Genomic DNA, 17,483 nt, shown 5'->3' on the forward strand with positions numbered 1-17,483 from the left:
ACTACCTGCCCGTATGCATGCTGGGGGCTTTAGTCCCCGCGGATCCTTCTCTGTCTAATGGCTGCCTTGCGCACCTATCCTGTGCATGCGCGGCATCTCGCGCATGCGCAATTCCAACCAAGATGGTGACACCCCTTTACCGGGAGCCGCCAGAGCCTCCAGCAAGCCCGTCGCCAGCTCCCACCTCCCTACAACGCTGCCCGCTCACTCCTGCATCTCCCACACGCACCAGCACTGACCAGATGCACCCACGCACGTCCCGCCGGCATCCACCGCTGTAGGTAAGGGGGCCCAGGGGGAACTCCGCTATATAATATTCTTTTTTTGATAGAAAAATGGGACAATCTGTCCGAATTACATAAATAAGATAAAGAATGCACTCTTTCTCAGGAGTATTTTTTTAAAATATTTTCCTTAATACTATCTATCTATCTATCTATCTATCTGTCTATCTATCTATCTATCTATCGGTATAATATGTAATTTAGGAAATTGTCATCCTATTCAGAAATGGAATCTGTCCGTACAATTGTCTAAAAGAATTCAGGTGAAGTTTAAGTCTTCTTTATAATTAAAAAAGAAAGCACAGATCTATATTTCTGACACATTGTGGTATATTCTCTTTTCTCCCAATAATTCTTTGCATATTTGCATTTCAGAAGAGCGACTCAGAGAAAAGGTAACTTATAATGGTGTGAGTAAGATTCACAGTCATCAGGTCTGACAGATTAGTTATAGATCACCTTGCCCTTTTTTATCAAGAAGGGCCTGCCGGAGAAGAAACAGGTTTTTCAGTCTACGTCTGTGTAGGTGTGTCTAAGTGCAGTATAATATTTGAAACTTAGCTGATTGTTACATTTTGTGCACGGTTAGCCAGGTGTTGAGTTGCTGCAAACAACACTGAATCAAGCAGATTGCTAAAAAGGAAAATGGCATCGCAAGGAATTCAGATACCTTCCAGCTGTGAGGTTCCAGATCTTCCCTCTGGACTGAGGGTTTTCACAACATTTCCATATGCATTCATGCTACCAGAACTGGTAAGTGATCTCCTTTAACGTGGACTTGGATCCATTCTTTTTATTTTGAGGAAAAAATACTTTTACAGCACTCTTTACAAATGTCCAACTCAAATATGTTGCATTGACCCCAACCTACATTCGTGGCATCATGAGGCTTGAATGCTGTTTTGCTTTTCCAAGTCTGAAGTATCCATAGAGATACAGGATTACTAGAAACCAAAATACACTGGAATTATTAGTAGAAAACAAGGACTGAACCAAATTCTCTTGATAATACACAGGTTGGCTATACAGCGTCTCATGTCACTAGCATGTTTACCTCTCTCTGCACTGCTTCACGCCTCTCCCACATTCTCTCTTGACTTCCTTCTCTTAGGTCCAATGGTCACAGAAAACATTCTAAACCTATTGTTGCTGCTGGAATAGTTGTTCCTTCTCTAAGTGTGCCTATTGTACTCTTTCAAATTGGTTTGCATTTTGAATTGTTATTAACTAGATAATTACATAAGCAGAAAAGACTGTTTTAGTAGCACATTAATAAGCAAATAATCACGTACGTCTCTTAATTTGAATGACAAAATATGTAATTCAATAACATACCTTTTGAGTGAACAACCTTTCTTCTTAATGTTACACAGTGTACATTATCCTATAGGATGCATATGGGAACCACCCCCCCCGCGTCCCCACCCCCTGAACACTGCTGATGGATGTACTGTAGGGTCCTGTGTCTCACTGTCTCTTTCATCCACTTTTTGTCCTGTCTGTTTATTCCTTCTCTGCATCATCTTCTTTAGATGACTATCTTTTTTTAATTTTTTATATATCTGTGTTAAGCTTGTGGAATCTGTCTAAATCAGTATTGCTGACCTGAGCAAGCTGGTCTTATAATATCTATTATAAGTCCAGATAAAAAATGTATCACCTACGGTAATACTGAAGTACGTATTTACTCTGCAATAGGCTTTAGGATACAAATACTCAATAATCCAGTTGGGTATTACAGTATATCTGGATCGAAAAGAGGAAAGAAAAAAGAGAAGCAAAATAGTGAAGCACGTTCACAAAAATCTTTAAAAGATTCACTGGTGAGGTATGCACTTACATGTAAGTGCCTGAGCCCAGGCACTGAAAGGTTTCTTTTGCTCCTATGCTGCCACAATAGTACAGAAGGATTCTGCAGGCTTTTTGTTAAAGAGTGCAACTTTATATAAAATTCAGGGTAACCCTCCTATTGACAGTGTAAATTACAAGAGGGACCAGCTCGAGCACTTGTCTTTTCCTCCGGTAATCGTGACTCCCACCGCCATTCCAGCCGGCGTCCTACCTCGCTTCCGGTGCTCTCCAGATACTGGATATAGGGTTCATATTGCTAAACCTTAGGGAATATGAATAGCCATAGAGAATGTTTTCACTTGGGACCTTCAATGGCCGAGCCACTTTTAAGAATATCAACTGTTGGCATTTATCCTCGGAGTTTAGACTTGTATCTATGACATCATCTGTGTGGTCACTATTCCAAAGTGTAGTATCCCTGTGAAAATGCCACCATGGTCACTTGAAGCCTGTCATTTGGCACCTGTAATATAGTGAGTGTTTAGTCAATAACTTTTTCCTTAAATAGTGTATATACCTCTGCTATACAAACATGTGAAACACAGGTTTAGTCTTCAGGGCAATTTGTTACCACAACATACATGTTATTATTGATACAGTTGAGGGAATTTAGCAAGGTGCAAATGAATACTCTAAAACATGCAATTTCATTTTTTTTATTGCTATGCTTTCTTATGAAACACACCTGTAAAATGATATAGTGACTTGTTTTACCAAGTGTTACAGTTGTGGCAACAAATGACTGAAATATGTCTGATTTTATCTGATAGGAGTATTGTATCATGTTCTTGTAATACCGTATAACACACTTGAATAGTCTGAGTAGTTATTATTTTGTCTTGTAAGAATAAAGAATACGTTTGATCAAAGTAAAAAATAAAGGTGTCACAGAAAAAAAATCTATGAGATAATATTATGTGGGCAATGTGTCTATATCGAGTTTACAATCCAAATATTTTGCATTTCTGGCACTAGAAAAGCTGGCAGTAGATTTTAAACCAGACTGAAAAGGCATTTAAAACAAGAATATCAATAATTAATTTTGATGGAAACTTTAATAATTTTTTTTTTAAAATTCATTTTGTTGAATAATTTCCCCTGGAATTATTCTGTTCTCATACTAAATATTATATGTGTATGATTTTATATGTAGTTTAAAACGGGAAAGGAAATTAGAGGATGCTATAACATGACATGCAAATAAACCTCTCTTCCAAAACAAACAGAATCACAGAAAAGCAGATTTATGAATTTGCTCACCTCTCACTCCTGCCACGGTAGGTTACACATAATAATTATTTCATTTGGTCCCAGAGACGGCAAGAGTGACGGGTGAGCAAATACATAAACACATAAGCAGGCGTTCCGTCATATTATCAAAAGGGAAAGACGGAAATATTGAGGATGGAAAAGAAACTTATTTGTGTTCAGGCATTGAAGCTAATAGTATTAGCCCTGTACAAATACAAGTCAGCAAATCCTGCCAGTGCTATGTATAAATATGTATTTCTTTTCCTTATCTTATTGTTTTCTGGTAACCCCTCCATCGTTTGCTCTAGAACATTCTAGCCCCTCTGCTGCCTTTATGTCTATCCACCTGTTTTTGCTGTACCTGGGCACTTCACTGACTGGCACACACCTTCTCAAAGCTATTTAGAGACACACCTTGTTTCCCATATGAGCATAAGTGCTTCTTCTGGGTCAGAGCATTTCTGCAATGTTTGTATTTACACTAGGAAAGAAGCCTTTTTTTTGCACCCTATAAATATTGTGTGTAGAGAAAAGTGGATCGTATACCGATGTAGTGTTCAAGTTCCTCGTGCGCGTCACTTGCCGCGGTTGGACCGCAGCCCAAGTGTGGCCGGGATCGCGGCCAAGATCGGTCACGGTCTCGCGCCGGGGGGAATTCCACAGAAGGATTAACGCAGGTCCCGGGGTCCCGGCTTCTAAATGGGAACTATGCATTTTTGTACAGATAGTGCTCCCACTGGCGTGTTGCAGAGGGACCCACATACAACACGCCAGCGGGAGCAAAACAATGTAAAAGGATTAGCTACATGTGAAAAAGCGGCCGGGCTACCGCACTATTGTACCCGCCGGCACGTGCCAGGCAGTGCAATAACGTCTGCTACGTGTATATATGTCAAATAAGTTACTGTACAGTACATGCTGTTATGCATTATTTGGCAGGCTCCTCTGGAAGGAAAAGCTGCATTTTAGTAATTTTTTGTGTAAATAATGTGTAATATGCCCCCCCCAAAAAAACAGTTGTGGGACCTTATACCACTCTCCCAATTTAGTGGGCGATGTCTTACTGATATGTTAAAATGCACAGTTCTGTTACTCTAACAAATAACCCCTTTATTGGCAAGATACAATAGTATAAAGCCCTGAATCAAGGTAAGTATTGTTTACAGAGGCCCTGCAGCTCCCCCAGTGCTTTCGGGAAGCGCGCAGGGCCTCTGTAAACCCCGCGCCCCACCAGTAATCTCACGCCCCCCAGTTTGCGCACCCCTGCACCACAGTATGCTTTGTCTTCAGCGCTCTGCTCGTAACTGTCTGCTTTCTATTCGTTCCACCTCTACTTCTCTCTCTCTCTCTCACTCACTGCTGTGCGCCGTCTCTCCCCACCTTCACGTCAAATTTTAAAACACACCTGAATCAGGCATATCAGTAGCCTGAGCTCATGTCCACTTCTCCCCACTCAGGAGCCCTTAGTAATACTCTTGACCAGGCACTGTCATCCATTGCACTTATTCCTACTGTCTGCCAGTCTCCTAACATACAGTACCATTTAGATTGTAAGCTCTCCATGGCAGGGATTCCTTTTCCTATTGCATTATATTTGATGCATTTATTGTATTGTAATACCCTATATTCAAATGTCTTTTTGGTAAAGCACAGCAAACATTGTTGGTGCTTTATACGCGATCCGTTACAACGCGAATCCCCTTATAACGCGATGCCAGCGTGGCTCCCAATTTTCGTATTTATGAATACTTTACAACACGATTGCACATTATTTCTAACGCGATCCGCTTATAGCGCGATGGGATTCTTTGGCCCCCAAGCACAGCGTTATAAGGGGGTTGAGCTGTACATATATACATACTGTACATACTGGGAGTGGGGTTTGTTTGTGATCTGCACTTGTTGAAGAGGATGATGTACTGCGGCTCTGTCAGAGTTGTGCATGCAATGGAGAAACAACTTCAGAAACATAACTTGGTTGCATTGTGTTATATAGTATATATACTAAGTTACTCTTCCTTAATGGTTCCTCTGTAACCACTTGGAAGAGTTTTCTCACTCTAAGTAAATACTTTGACCCATGCACGCCCATATATATTAAAAAAATATTATCATCATCATGAAATCCATTTAATATCATCCCCCCCCCCATCCAAATGACATACTTTGTAAAGCTTAATAGCCCTCTTCTGGAGTATATGCTCTTTTAATTACTAAAGTCTAATGGAAAACGTATGCAATAAAAATCCTAGAAAAGTTTGGGCCAATGTTAGTGAAAATGTATCAATGAATATAGACAGGCTATATTTGTATACATATTGGAAGTAGCTTATTTGAAAAACGCCATCCATCCGCATGCACAAATATTTGGTTTTTATTTACATTTTGGCTGTATTTTACAACTGCTCCTTTGATAAGGTAGAACACATTTTTATTGCTGCAGTATAAAGGCGTATTGTCCTTCGTTCCCCCCTCTTATCCCGATAACTATAACCCTTTCCGCAACTAGCACAAACGGAGTAAAAGAAAAAAAGTACAGTACTCTCTTTAGCCTTGATTTAGCATAAAAATTACCTTTTTGGAAATTGATCACTAGACCCTATCCTGTTTTAAAATGGACCCCTACTTATTAAATCAAAGTTGATTACACACCTAAATGGATCCATTTGGTTTTTGGAGCAGCTTAATGATTAACAGACACTGAATAGTTTCCAGAGGATATAAAAATCCTGTTTCCATGCCAAGGCAGATAAACACAGTGCAGGTCAAGAAGAACTGACTTTTACAGCGGGTCAGGTTCAGGGTGAGAGGGAATTACAGTATTTCCCACCCTTCTGAAAATCGTAATGCTGCAATACCGAGAAGAACTATTGTGAGTACCCACACTTAGGCAGAGCTACATTTAACTCCTTCACTGCCAGCGGGCTATTGTTCTGCAATACTTCTTGGGCCACTCTCAGAGAGTGTTTAATGAATGATCAGCTTGAGTTTAATGAGATTTCAGGGCAGATACATAGGCCCCCTTCTTGTTTGAGCATATGGACATTCAGGACAATCCTTTCATGTTCAAACAGTACTGGAATGCGGTTGGTTCACTCCGCAAACTTACTTTTCATTTTTGATTTAAATTTTTTTTTTTTTTTTTTTTAATGCATAAGAAATATGTAAGAGCTGGCGATATACTGTACAGAGGTCACTGGGAGAGTGATAAACGTAAGCATTGTATACTTTAATAAGAACAACAGAAGAACAGGTTGAATGTGTTGGAATCCTCTCTGTCGATTCAATGCCCTTTAATGCTCTAGCTTTTTTTTTTTTTTTTTTTAACTATGCACTGACTAACTCAGAAATGTACGACACACCCTTAGGTAATTGCAACTGGTATTTAAAAATATTATTGCTAAATACCAAATGTGTAATGCGAAACAATGTGTTGAAAGCCTTTTAGTACTGGGTACTTTTATTACATATAAAAGGCAGAAGAGAAACCTTTTCATTACTGCAGGTGTCTGCAATGCATTACTTTGCAAATAACCATCCAATCCCTTATCCATTGAGGTTACATATTGACTTGATTCATTAACCACTGGTCACACACAGCCCAGTGGTTCACTTGGATTATACCTTGCCCACCACTCTGCCAGACGTATTCAGTCATCACACATAACAAACCCAGCAAAACTGATTCATTAAGGTTGCATCTCATAACAACATTTTAACCCCATTACCACTGAAGCTGGGATAGTGCATAGCCCTATTTTCCCACCCATTAACCCCTGCCAATGACCACTTGCTTTACCATGCTACCAAAATCATACCAGCTACTCCATTCTACTAAGAAATCCCACAATCACATACATGCATGGAAACTTCCAGATAAATGCACATAGGACTGGAGGGAGGGAATAGTTTACTGCTCCAAGTAAGGCATTTCCTCAGCCCCCATTTCAACCCATCTCTTATACCCCACAAGGCTTTGCCCTTCCTGGAAATACCTCTCGGGACCTTCCTTGCACTAGTGTTATGTTGGTCCCCATCCACGGGACACTCTTTCAGTGAGGTGATGTATTTCCTTTGACACATGCAGTGAACGATTACCAACATTTTTGAAGCAAGCCTATATGGCTACATTTAAAAAAAAAAAGAAAAAAGTTTAACTAATGTTATGAAAAAGATTAATTCATTCAGTTATTTTGCACTAGGAAAAACTCCTGCACGGGGTGAGCGGGAGGGGTATATTACTATATGTATATTACGCCCTCTCCGCCTGCTGTGTCATTTATATAAAGCTGGGTGTGACAAACAGCAGGAATACCATTAGTTAATTGCATTTACAAACACGAACAAGCATTTCTGTTTTCCATTTATTAAACATTGTAACCCCAGACATGTCATCTCTCTCTGTAAGTCTCTGGTCAGAAGTCAGTCTCGCTGGTTTTTAACATCAACAGTCATCGAGTACAGTGGAATATCACTAATCAACAAGTCAGCACTTTTCCATTAAAATACAATTTTTTGGGGTCTGGAACCATCAAATAATTCCTTAGAGGTTGACATATCTAGAAACTGCTTGATTAGAAAGAACTGGGCCAAATTTTCTAAATAGTGCTACACCATAAGATAATTTCTGGCGCTGGAAGATTTTGTATGAAATAGCATTTTTACCTTTGTACCGTAAATATCGCCCATCATTTGTTAATAATCTAAGGGGCTCATTTTATCTCAGTTGAAGTGTTGGATCAGGCCGAAATTTAGCTGAGATTCCCTATTGAAGTCAATGAATAAACCCCTACGTTTAAAGGATCTTGCCTTCCTGTTTACGATTCTTCACAATGATATCTAGCTTTGCTGGTTGTTTCCCAATTACCAAGTGATTCGCAATAAGAGCTGTGTATTACTATTTCTTCTTAAACTTAATCTTTTTTTCATGATATTACATTGAACCCATATCAAATAACTAAATTTCAATAGAACATTAAACAAATAAAACATATTCACAGCTTTTAAAAGATATGTTTTATTGGGAATCTAGTTTACTGTGTGTTTACAAACAAAATCTACTCCAAACAGTGATAAACGGTCCAGTGTCCATTTCTGAAATGTTTGCTTGAGCATAATACTGAGATTAACACCAGTGTTCAAATACACCATTATGACTTACTTAGATACATCGCTAAGTGGCTTCTTCTGGGTTAAAACAGGCAGCCAGATTGTAAACACGCAAAGAATCTCCAATTTCCAAAAAAATTAAACAGATACCAATTTATTTTAAAAAGTACAACAAAACATATTAGATTTACAATAAATATTGTATCAGTTACACAGGTAACATTGAATTATACAAATACATATCCCTCACACAAAATATAATAGACTTACCTTGGTTGACACACTCACATTAAGAGACTCGATGTTTCGGGACTCTGCTCTTTGTCAAGACCCTTGATATATTCTCTGTGAGGGATATGTATTTGCATAATTCAATGTTACCTGTGCATCTGATATAATATTTAATGTGAATCTAATATAATTGTTGTACTTTTTGAAAGAAACTGATGTCTGTTGCATTTCTTGAATATCTGTTGTAGAAACTGGAGATTCTCCCTTTGATTGCTCATATACATGTAACCCTTCCTGCCCGGCTCGTATGGAGTTTACATCAGTGCCTCTATTAGTGGCTACTCAGAAGGCTTTACCTTATTCAGGGTGCAGGCTTCGTGCGGCTGGGCGATGTGGTAGCAAAGATGGAAATGATGGGCGCCAGGAACTATTGTAGTACAAACAACACTCTTTATTTATGCTCCCTTTTACTAATGCTCCTCTATCCAGTCACAGTACACAAGTATAGGTGCCATCAGTTTTTTATATAGCTTGTCTGTACTCTTAATGGTTGCATCCCCAGGCACCCTTACTTAACACCTTAGGAAGGTGCGGACACCTGACAGGATTCTACTTAATTGACCTGTCCCTGCTCTGCATAACGTCCATTACATCATTATGGACCCCTTCTCGGGCCTTGGCCAACTCAATATACATAGGGGATCTACACCATCCTCCTGTCCCCAACTGCCACTTCTAGACAGGCTGTAACTGAGGCGTGTGTGTATCTGCCTGTAGAGTTGATCCTATGTCACCCTGGTATCCCCCTCATGGGGACGTCTGTGGTGTGCATGCCTCGTCTTCTGTGAACTGTTGAGTTCACCTTGGCCATCTCTCAGGCCCCTATCTGAAGGGAAACGGTTCCTAACTAGAACATAATAAATGGGAACTGGTCTGTTCTATTTACTCAGGAACATACTTCTTAACTGGATACACGGAGGCTCATCCACTTTCATTCCTCCATGAATCTCCCTCTAGAACCTTGTCCTTCCTATACACGTATATACACCCTCTGACGTCCTTGTCTCCAGGCAACACAGGGTGGGGCTTAGCATCTGTTGACTCACCCCCAATCCTGTGTAATAGGAAAAGTATCACTCTCTATGAGGGTATGCACCATTAACCCCTAAAAGACCATGGTAATCACATTTCGGGGTTACATACATTATAATTATAACTTAAATTATGTAAAGTTAAGTCCTGCATTAACCATTGACGGACTTTAAGGGAATAAGAGATGATATTATAACACCTCAGTTGCCCATCATTTGCATCTCATTATCATTAACGCCCATTATAGTTAATTCTATGCTCTTTATGAGAGACAACATGACCAGACAACACCAGAATTCATTTAAGGGCTTGCACCTGAAGAGTCCTCAGTCCCCCTTTTTAACTGGGTGTAATGCACCTAGGCCTATACATTTTCAGCATGTATAAACATAATCTTTAGTTTAAAACTAATAACGCCCCTGGACTGAGTCGCTCAATATTATAATATTTTGATGATCGCCTTTAAGACACCCAGGCAATGAATGGATTTAAAGTGGGATAAACAGACATACATGTTGCCATGTAATGATTATATTTTTTACAGGCTTTGGCTGCTTACATCCATATAATTAGAATTAGTTTGCATGGGCCCATTGCTATTTCAGGATGTCCTTGTCAGACACAGGCTTTTTTTTAAAATTGACCTGAACCAAGGGGTGTGGCCGAGCAAAAAGGGCGAGCCCCCTGTCAGCAGAGACTCCATTGTTTCCAGGCTAGTCCCCCATTTATTATTGTGGCTGCATCCAATTAGAGCAGGACCTCCTGACTGTCCCTCTGTGGGAATTAGGGCATTTTAATACAGTAGGTTGATAATATTTTGACCTGTTCCTTTATAAAACAATTTATTTTCTATAATACACACAGTATTAAAAATAGAGCACTTTTAGCATTTCACATTGCCCATGTTACCCGGCAAAATAGAGCTACAGCCTCTTTAATAATGTTTGTTTGTTCATCACACAGATATTTGGATCATGGGTTTGGATCCTGGTTGCTGCTACCACAGTATTTTTTCCTGTCACCCAAGGATGGGTCATGTACGTCTCCGTGTCATCATTCCTCTTCTCCCTGATACTGCTGATGGTCTACGTGTTTGGATTCCACAGAAACAATTGTGGCACCTGGAGATTAGTGGTAAGAAAATATTGTTCAATCAACCTGCATATTCTGTAGGTGTAATAGTAGTAAATAATATCAAGGGAAGACATGAATGTTTCGCTTTAGTTTGCCAATAAGACAAAATGTGGCGTTTTTGTTTATGAAAGCGTCATAATTTGTTTTTTTGTGCCAAGCATTAAAAGTCAATTATATTCTAATACATAGTTTTCCTCTATCAACTCCCTTTAAATGTCAAAGTTCAATTGACCCTTCCACATGTATTACCAGCTACTCTACTGTCTGACTTTTAATTCATTCTTGTATTTTTTGTTGAGAGACAGTGCACGCTGGACTGTGAAATGTGCTGTATCTTTACTGGGTTGCACCATGTACATGGAAATTAGACATGAAGTGGTCCACTCAGCAAAGTTGGTAATGTTACGCTAGTGAACCAACAGGAATTTCCACCAAAATGTAAAAAAAAAATCCCATTAACTACTATTAAAAAAACAGCTATTCTTAAATTGTGTTATTTAAGCATCCCCAAACTGGACCCACTCTGTTACTTATCCTCCCCCCCCCATGTCCATCCATCCCTCCACCCCACCCAACCACCAAATGAAATGGCACCCCTGATTCACCCTCATTAAAGGCAGTGACTATCGGTGCTCCTTCAGCACTGTCTAATAAAGAGTTTGAAGTGTAGTTGAAAATATTCCAATGAGTTTCCCTTTTTAACATACTGTACAAGTCAGCAGTAACCTGCTGAACTAACAGACTGAATGAAACAAAATTCTAACAAGTAATCTCATCTGTTATAGATCCTCATTTGTTGCTACCAAAGTCTTATTTGATTTTTAAAAACGGCTTTCTTCATTTTTAGGAAAGGGACCTATTGATGTGAGGTTTATGTCACAAACATTCTCCATATAATACTTTCACACCTGGGGGACACCTGTGCAGAGGTTGTTTCTGCTCAGCACTACATTTAAATAAGATAGCTGTATAAAATATGTAATCCACTTTCTACAACATGTTAAATGACGCTGTAAACGTTTTACATATTAGATGCTATTATGTCATTTTAATAACAATAATGCACATTATGCATCATGTAATATTATCAGATATCATTAGTATATTGCATGTCACATATTTCAAATCACAGTTAAGAATTATTTAATTTGATGATGTCCATGCATTGGAATTGGAAAATGTTTTATATACAGTACTAGCGAATATTAACAAGGTTTTGTAGGTTTCATTTTTGTTCATTATTTTGAACTGTACACGCTTGGTTTATAGTAGACAAATTCTTTAACAATACAAAATTCATGTTTTTATTGAGCTTGTGTCACAGAGTATCTCTACTGATTATTCACTGCTTCACTGTGTTTTTTCTTCAGGATGTTATTTACCATGGAATTACTGCAATTTTCTACCTAAGTGCAGCTGTCCTGCAAGCGAATGCAACAATAACATGTAACACTCTCATAATTGGAGGTTTATGCCCAATTAATTTCTACCATTTGGATGCTGCCGCCACGGTGAGTTTGTTACAATGTGGCCAATGTACTAAGATGATAGTATAATTTGTATTGTGTGTCAAAATGTGAGTGCTAAAAGGTAGTACTAACCTCATTAAATAATACTCACAGAGAAAGTTAACAGTGTTTGTAAATACTAGAACATGAAACTAAAATAAAAAAACAGGTGTATTTACATTTCCTAGATCTAAAATGTATTATGAAGTAGAACCTCACCCCCCCCATAAAATTCAGCAATTATTTCTCCGTGTTTGTGTTTCCGTTTTGGGCCATGTCTCTATTGTATCAGTTTATGTATCAAAGTTACATTCGGTTTTAGGGGGATCATAACATTTAACCTATAACAGAAAAATTATGCTAGTTTTGGCACTTTTGGGGTTTCATCACATATTGGCCCTTGATAAATTACCTTCATGAATGTCTTAGCCCTGTGTCCATATGCCACATACAGCAGAATAAATAATGCACAAGGAGCATGAGGCTCGTATTAAGGCTCATACGTTGTAAGAAGTGCTACTCTATAAGACACATTTGGTGGTGAAACACTATGGGGTCCCGTTCAGGTGAATGGGCTATAGAAGGCCATATTCTTTAAGCAGTGCTGTATGGTTCCACATTCCTTAACAATAGCCTGAGTATTGTTAGACTGCACCGATAATTAGTTCATTTTAAAATTGTGATGAAAAAAATCTTGGCTTTGTGCTGGGGATGACCACTCATAAAAAAAAGTCTGTGCAAGTTTGTTACCTGCACTTTTTTGATCTTTTTGTTATGTTTTGTGTTTGTCAAATACATGTTTATAAATATTACGTCTGGACAGGCAGGTAAACCTACAGTATGTTTTGTATTACAATGCTACTTAGTTAAATCATTGTGGGCCAGCTCTTTAAATGTCACGGGTCATGTGCAATAATAGTTAGGCTATCTTTATTTTGCAGCTTTATATTAACCCCATCATTTGAGTTTTATTTTTGAGAAACATCCCACTGATGTGTCACCTAGCATTTTATTTTCTTAATTAATAAAAAGTAGAGATGGGCGAACCTGTCTGAACCTGATCTGCAGATTTCCACGTCTTGTTTTACCTAAATACATTAGGGAGAGTATTGTATATCACCTTGTTTTTATTTGTGTGTCAGAAAACCTGTTTTATTTAATCTCACCTGGTGTCAGTAACTCATAGCCCTCAGTACATTACGTTGTCTTGAAGTCCTTTCAAGGTTTCAATCAACAAAATAGATATCCCTTGGAGATATGCTAATCTAGTAGACAGTTATGGTGGTGCTTCCCCAGCAGCTGGTTTAGCTCACACTGCTACAGCGGTTGCCAAGAAAAGCAGAGGTTATGAGTTCTAATCCTGACACCAGTACACCATTACAGTCACTAGTTGCTTTAGGCATTCTAACTAACAATATAGTTCTTATAGAAATGTGTGGGATGTGACTAATTTAAATATACTGTACTTTGCATATCTCCCAGGGTACCTCATTTGTGGTCCTTTTTCAGCATAGGCATCTCTCCCTAATTTATTTGGATGGAGGTTTGAGAGTATACCCACGCAAACACCCACCCACCCCGTAGAGATACTACTAAATTGATAATCCTCCTTCTCCTAACCCCTCCAGAGGCAGTGCATATTGGTCTGTGAAATGTGCAATATCTTTACGGTGTTGTACTATGTCTTGGAAACTAGAAATTAAGTGGTACACTTAAAGTTGGTAATGTTACTCTAGTGAATAGGGGTTTAAGTTGGGCGGTATCCCCTGGGCTCCGGCATTGGTAACGGAGTAAACTGATGGGTCCCAAAAAATTTAGTCTAAGGTTTAAGTGCCTGTTTATGTGTTTGTTACATTTAGTGCTACTAAATCAAGCTATGACTGTTTTTTTCTCCCACAATTCTGTTGTCGGGTGTGTTTATTCAGGGTTGTTGTGGGGAGGGGACCGAATTGAGGCATAGGCAAGTCATGGAAAATATTAATGAATGTATTTTATTTTGTTCCAGGTTTTTGCCTTCATAACAACACTATTTTACGTGCTGCACAGTTTCCAGACCTACGTTCAGTGAAGGCAACTGGAGAGAATAAACAATTTGTGAACTTGCAGAACAGATGGGATTCCAAAACAGCATTGTGGAACACCAAAAGAACAACATCGTTTTCAAATGACAATCAGATCATCTTTAATGTATAAATTGGCGTTAATCAAAATGTTACGTAAAAGGCTTCAGGCTTCAATTTTAAATTCTTCCATGTTAGGGGTTAGCCCTGGCAATGTTGGAGTGACATCCCCTTTAGTTTTAACTGGATTAAAGATGAGATTATTCTTTGTTTTACAAGACACAGGAGTTAAGTTAATATCTCGTATCTAACCAGTGAGTCCTCCCGGTTCATGCTACAAGCTGGGCTATGACAGGTTAATCTTAACAAATCCCTTTTGTGACAAATAAATACAGTAAGTAAGACTTTCATATGATCCTCTCTCTCCATGGGCCTTATCCTACTGTATATATTCCTAAGTGGCCTATTGGGTTGTTTTCAGTCCAAAACAGCTGCTTCGGCAGATATAGAATAAGGCCCCATATATTTATTATACCGAGGGTGCATGAAAAGTATTAGAAAAAATATAACCTCATTTACTTTGAGCATGTTTCACTGTATCATGCTGTTCGTCATAATTATATTTATTTTTTCATACTTAAATTGCCTTTAACTATTTCTTCTTTGGCTTGTATAATAAAATACTTTTGCTCAGGGTTTGCGAAGAGTTGCTCCTGATTTCATATCCTGATGTACATATGAAGGACAAGGTTACACTGGTTTGGTTTTGGGACTTTAGGACAGATAGGAAATGTCTATGAGACTCGATCATCACATTTATGTTCTGTAGCACTAGCCCTATAGGGAAGCAGTGAAAGATGTGTTTGTGTGTAATTTCCATGACAAACTAAGGTGCACCAATATATTATGTCTTTACTTACCAGATGTAGACAACTGCCATGTATGTGTCATGCTAGTTTGTCATTTTAAAATAAATGCATTTGCATTTTGCTGAAGGTGTGTCTCCGTGAGGAAAGGCAGTAGCTCTGAAATATTAACACTGACTTTGAAGCATTGGAGCCTAGTTCAAAACCTAGTGTCAGCTCCATGCAACCTTGGGCAAGTTACCTTATTTTCCTGTTCCTCAGGAAGCGAAATTAGATTGTAAGCTCTACAGAGCAGGGACTTACCGTGCATGAAAAATTCAATGTACAGCACTGCATACACTGTCAGCTCTATATATGACAAAAAATGTATTATCCTTTTCCGAGTAACAAACAAGTACTTATAAGTTATAATTTTAATTTCACCAAAATAAAAAGATATATACAAAGATGATGTTGTACAGTATGTGTACTAGAAGCCATAGTCACTGTTTGGAAGGTATCAAGCACTTTGAAAAACTGCTTGTTTACAAGGTTTTATGTGTGGATGGGAGGTTCACAACAAGATCCTTGTGTAATTATCCTAACAAAATTCCTTATGTCAAATCTGTGTTGACAAATAAGGTATTGACATATGGTATGAGGGAAGAGGAGAGTTCCTACCCAGAAGAGGTCTTAGTGGAGAAATGAAAGGTACGCTTCACATCTATAATTCTGACCAGGCCTTGGTAGTAGAGTCACATCTGATTGTAGAAAAATAAATCAGAACGATTTCCCAAGCTCTTCTGGGCCTGGCAAAAGTTACAGTAGGACTTGGTTATCGGATTGTTTGTTTCTCTCAAAGACTGCAGATATTAGACTTTCTGCCAGACCTGCTCTCTCAAGGAGCGTTCTATTTTTGGTCTTACCCTTGTAGGAATAGATATTTTCTAGGCTATTAGAACTTCTGGAGTTCCCCATATTTGATGGATGTGCTGCATCACTCCTATTAAAAAGGCACCAAAATGCAATGCAGGTATAGACAGTGTGGGTGATATCGCTGTCAGTCGTGAGCCTTTCGAAGTCCTGTCCCATAGTGCTCCTGCACTTTTCTTTAGGACTCTAGAAATACTGTACATAGAAATACATCTTTAGCACTCTGTACATGTTTTTCTCTGAAATGTATTGTACACTAGTTCAAACAAAATAAAATGTAAAACAAACAATTTGGGCTTATGTTTAAAAAAAAATTAAAAAAAAATTAAATCATGTAGTCTGCTTTAAAAAAAATATTTTTTAAGGCTTTAAAAATGTTTTATTAGTGATTGCCGCTCTGCATTTAAACACAAAAAAATGAATTGTCCATAGGCTCTGACCACTCTGAAAATCAGTACCTTTTCCTGTGTACAGTACTTTCTTTGGGCTAAATCCTCAGAGCTCCGTTATTTTGGATCTAATAATGTTACAATCCCGTTTTACTGTTTGTAACATGCATAATTTTTCTCCTTATTATCGGGGATCCTCGAAGCTAATGAGATGCAAAACTAACGTCTGTTAGCAAAAGGACCATTGTGACATTACTTGCATGGATGGGGATTATCATAGTCTAAAAAATACGTCAGTTAGTGACGCGTTACGTATTAGCTCCAAACACTGCGCCCATGAGTATGTTACAATTGTAAATAAAAACCCCTGCCAGAACCTCTCCTGATGGGAGGGTATATAAAAGGATAATAGGATAATATGATAAATAGTACTCGCACGGCCAAGTGTGATACCCAATCACAAAATGGTTTCTTTATAAGATGTTGTAGTTTCTTGCAGTGTGTTCTATTCCCACGATGATGTACAGGTGTCCCCCACCTGGTATCTTCACCTCGTATTCACCTCCGTACCGATGAAAAGGACGACATCCACAACGACATTGTAAAAGTACAGTTTATTGAGTTTAAAAAAGGAGTAACATTTACTCACATCTTAAAACGCCTCTGTGCACCAAAGTCTTCCCCTGCACTCCGACACAGTACACTTCTTCTTCTGCATCCGGTCGACAGGACTGGATCAGGAGCGCTCGGAAAAACTATGCCGGCAGTGCGTAGTGAAAAATAGCTCCATGTCCTA

At 38.7% G+C, this 17,483-nt stretch overlaps 1 protein-coding gene across 1 annotated transcript; it reads left to right on the plus strand.

Annotated features, from left to right (window-relative positions):
* Positions 1 to 847: 847 nt before the first annotated feature.
* Positions 848 to 15,515, plus strand: LOC142493006 (MAL-like protein). The gene is made up of 4 exons (XM_075596371.1): positions 848 to 1,037; positions 10,782 to 10,952; positions 12,323 to 12,463; positions 14,466 to 15,515. The coding sequence occupies exons 1-4, from the start codon at positions 930 to 932 to the stop codon at positions 14,526 to 14,528; spliced, it is 483 nt and encodes a 160-aa protein (XP_075452486.1). The 5' UTR covers positions 848 to 929; the 3' UTR covers positions 14,529 to 15,515.
* The last annotated feature ends 1,968 nt before the right edge of the window (positions 15,516 to 17,483 follow it).

Source organism: Ascaphus truei, chromosome 4 (assembly GCF_040206685.1).
Source record: "Ascaphus truei isolate aAscTru1 chromosome 4, aAscTru1.hap1, whole genome shotgun sequence".
Taxonomy (NCBI): Eukaryota; Metazoa; Chordata; class Amphibia; order Anura; family Ascaphidae; genus Ascaphus; species Ascaphus truei.

What these genes read in the sequence shown, in the direction of transcription:
- LOC142493006 (XM_075596371.1), top strand. Translation starts at nt 930, where the DNA reads ATGGCATCGCAAGGAATTCAGATACCTTCCAGCTGTGAGGTTCCAGAT. An exon ending in CATTCATGCTACCAGAACTG is followed by an intron (nt 1,038 to 10,781) that starts GTAAGTGATCTC and finishes TTCATCACACAG; the next exon opens with ATATTTGGATCATGGGTTTG. An exon ending in GTGGCACCTGGAGATTAGTG is followed by an intron (nt 10,953 to 12,322) that starts GTAAGAAAATAT and finishes TTTTTTCTTCAG; the next exon opens with GATGTTATTTACCATGGAAT.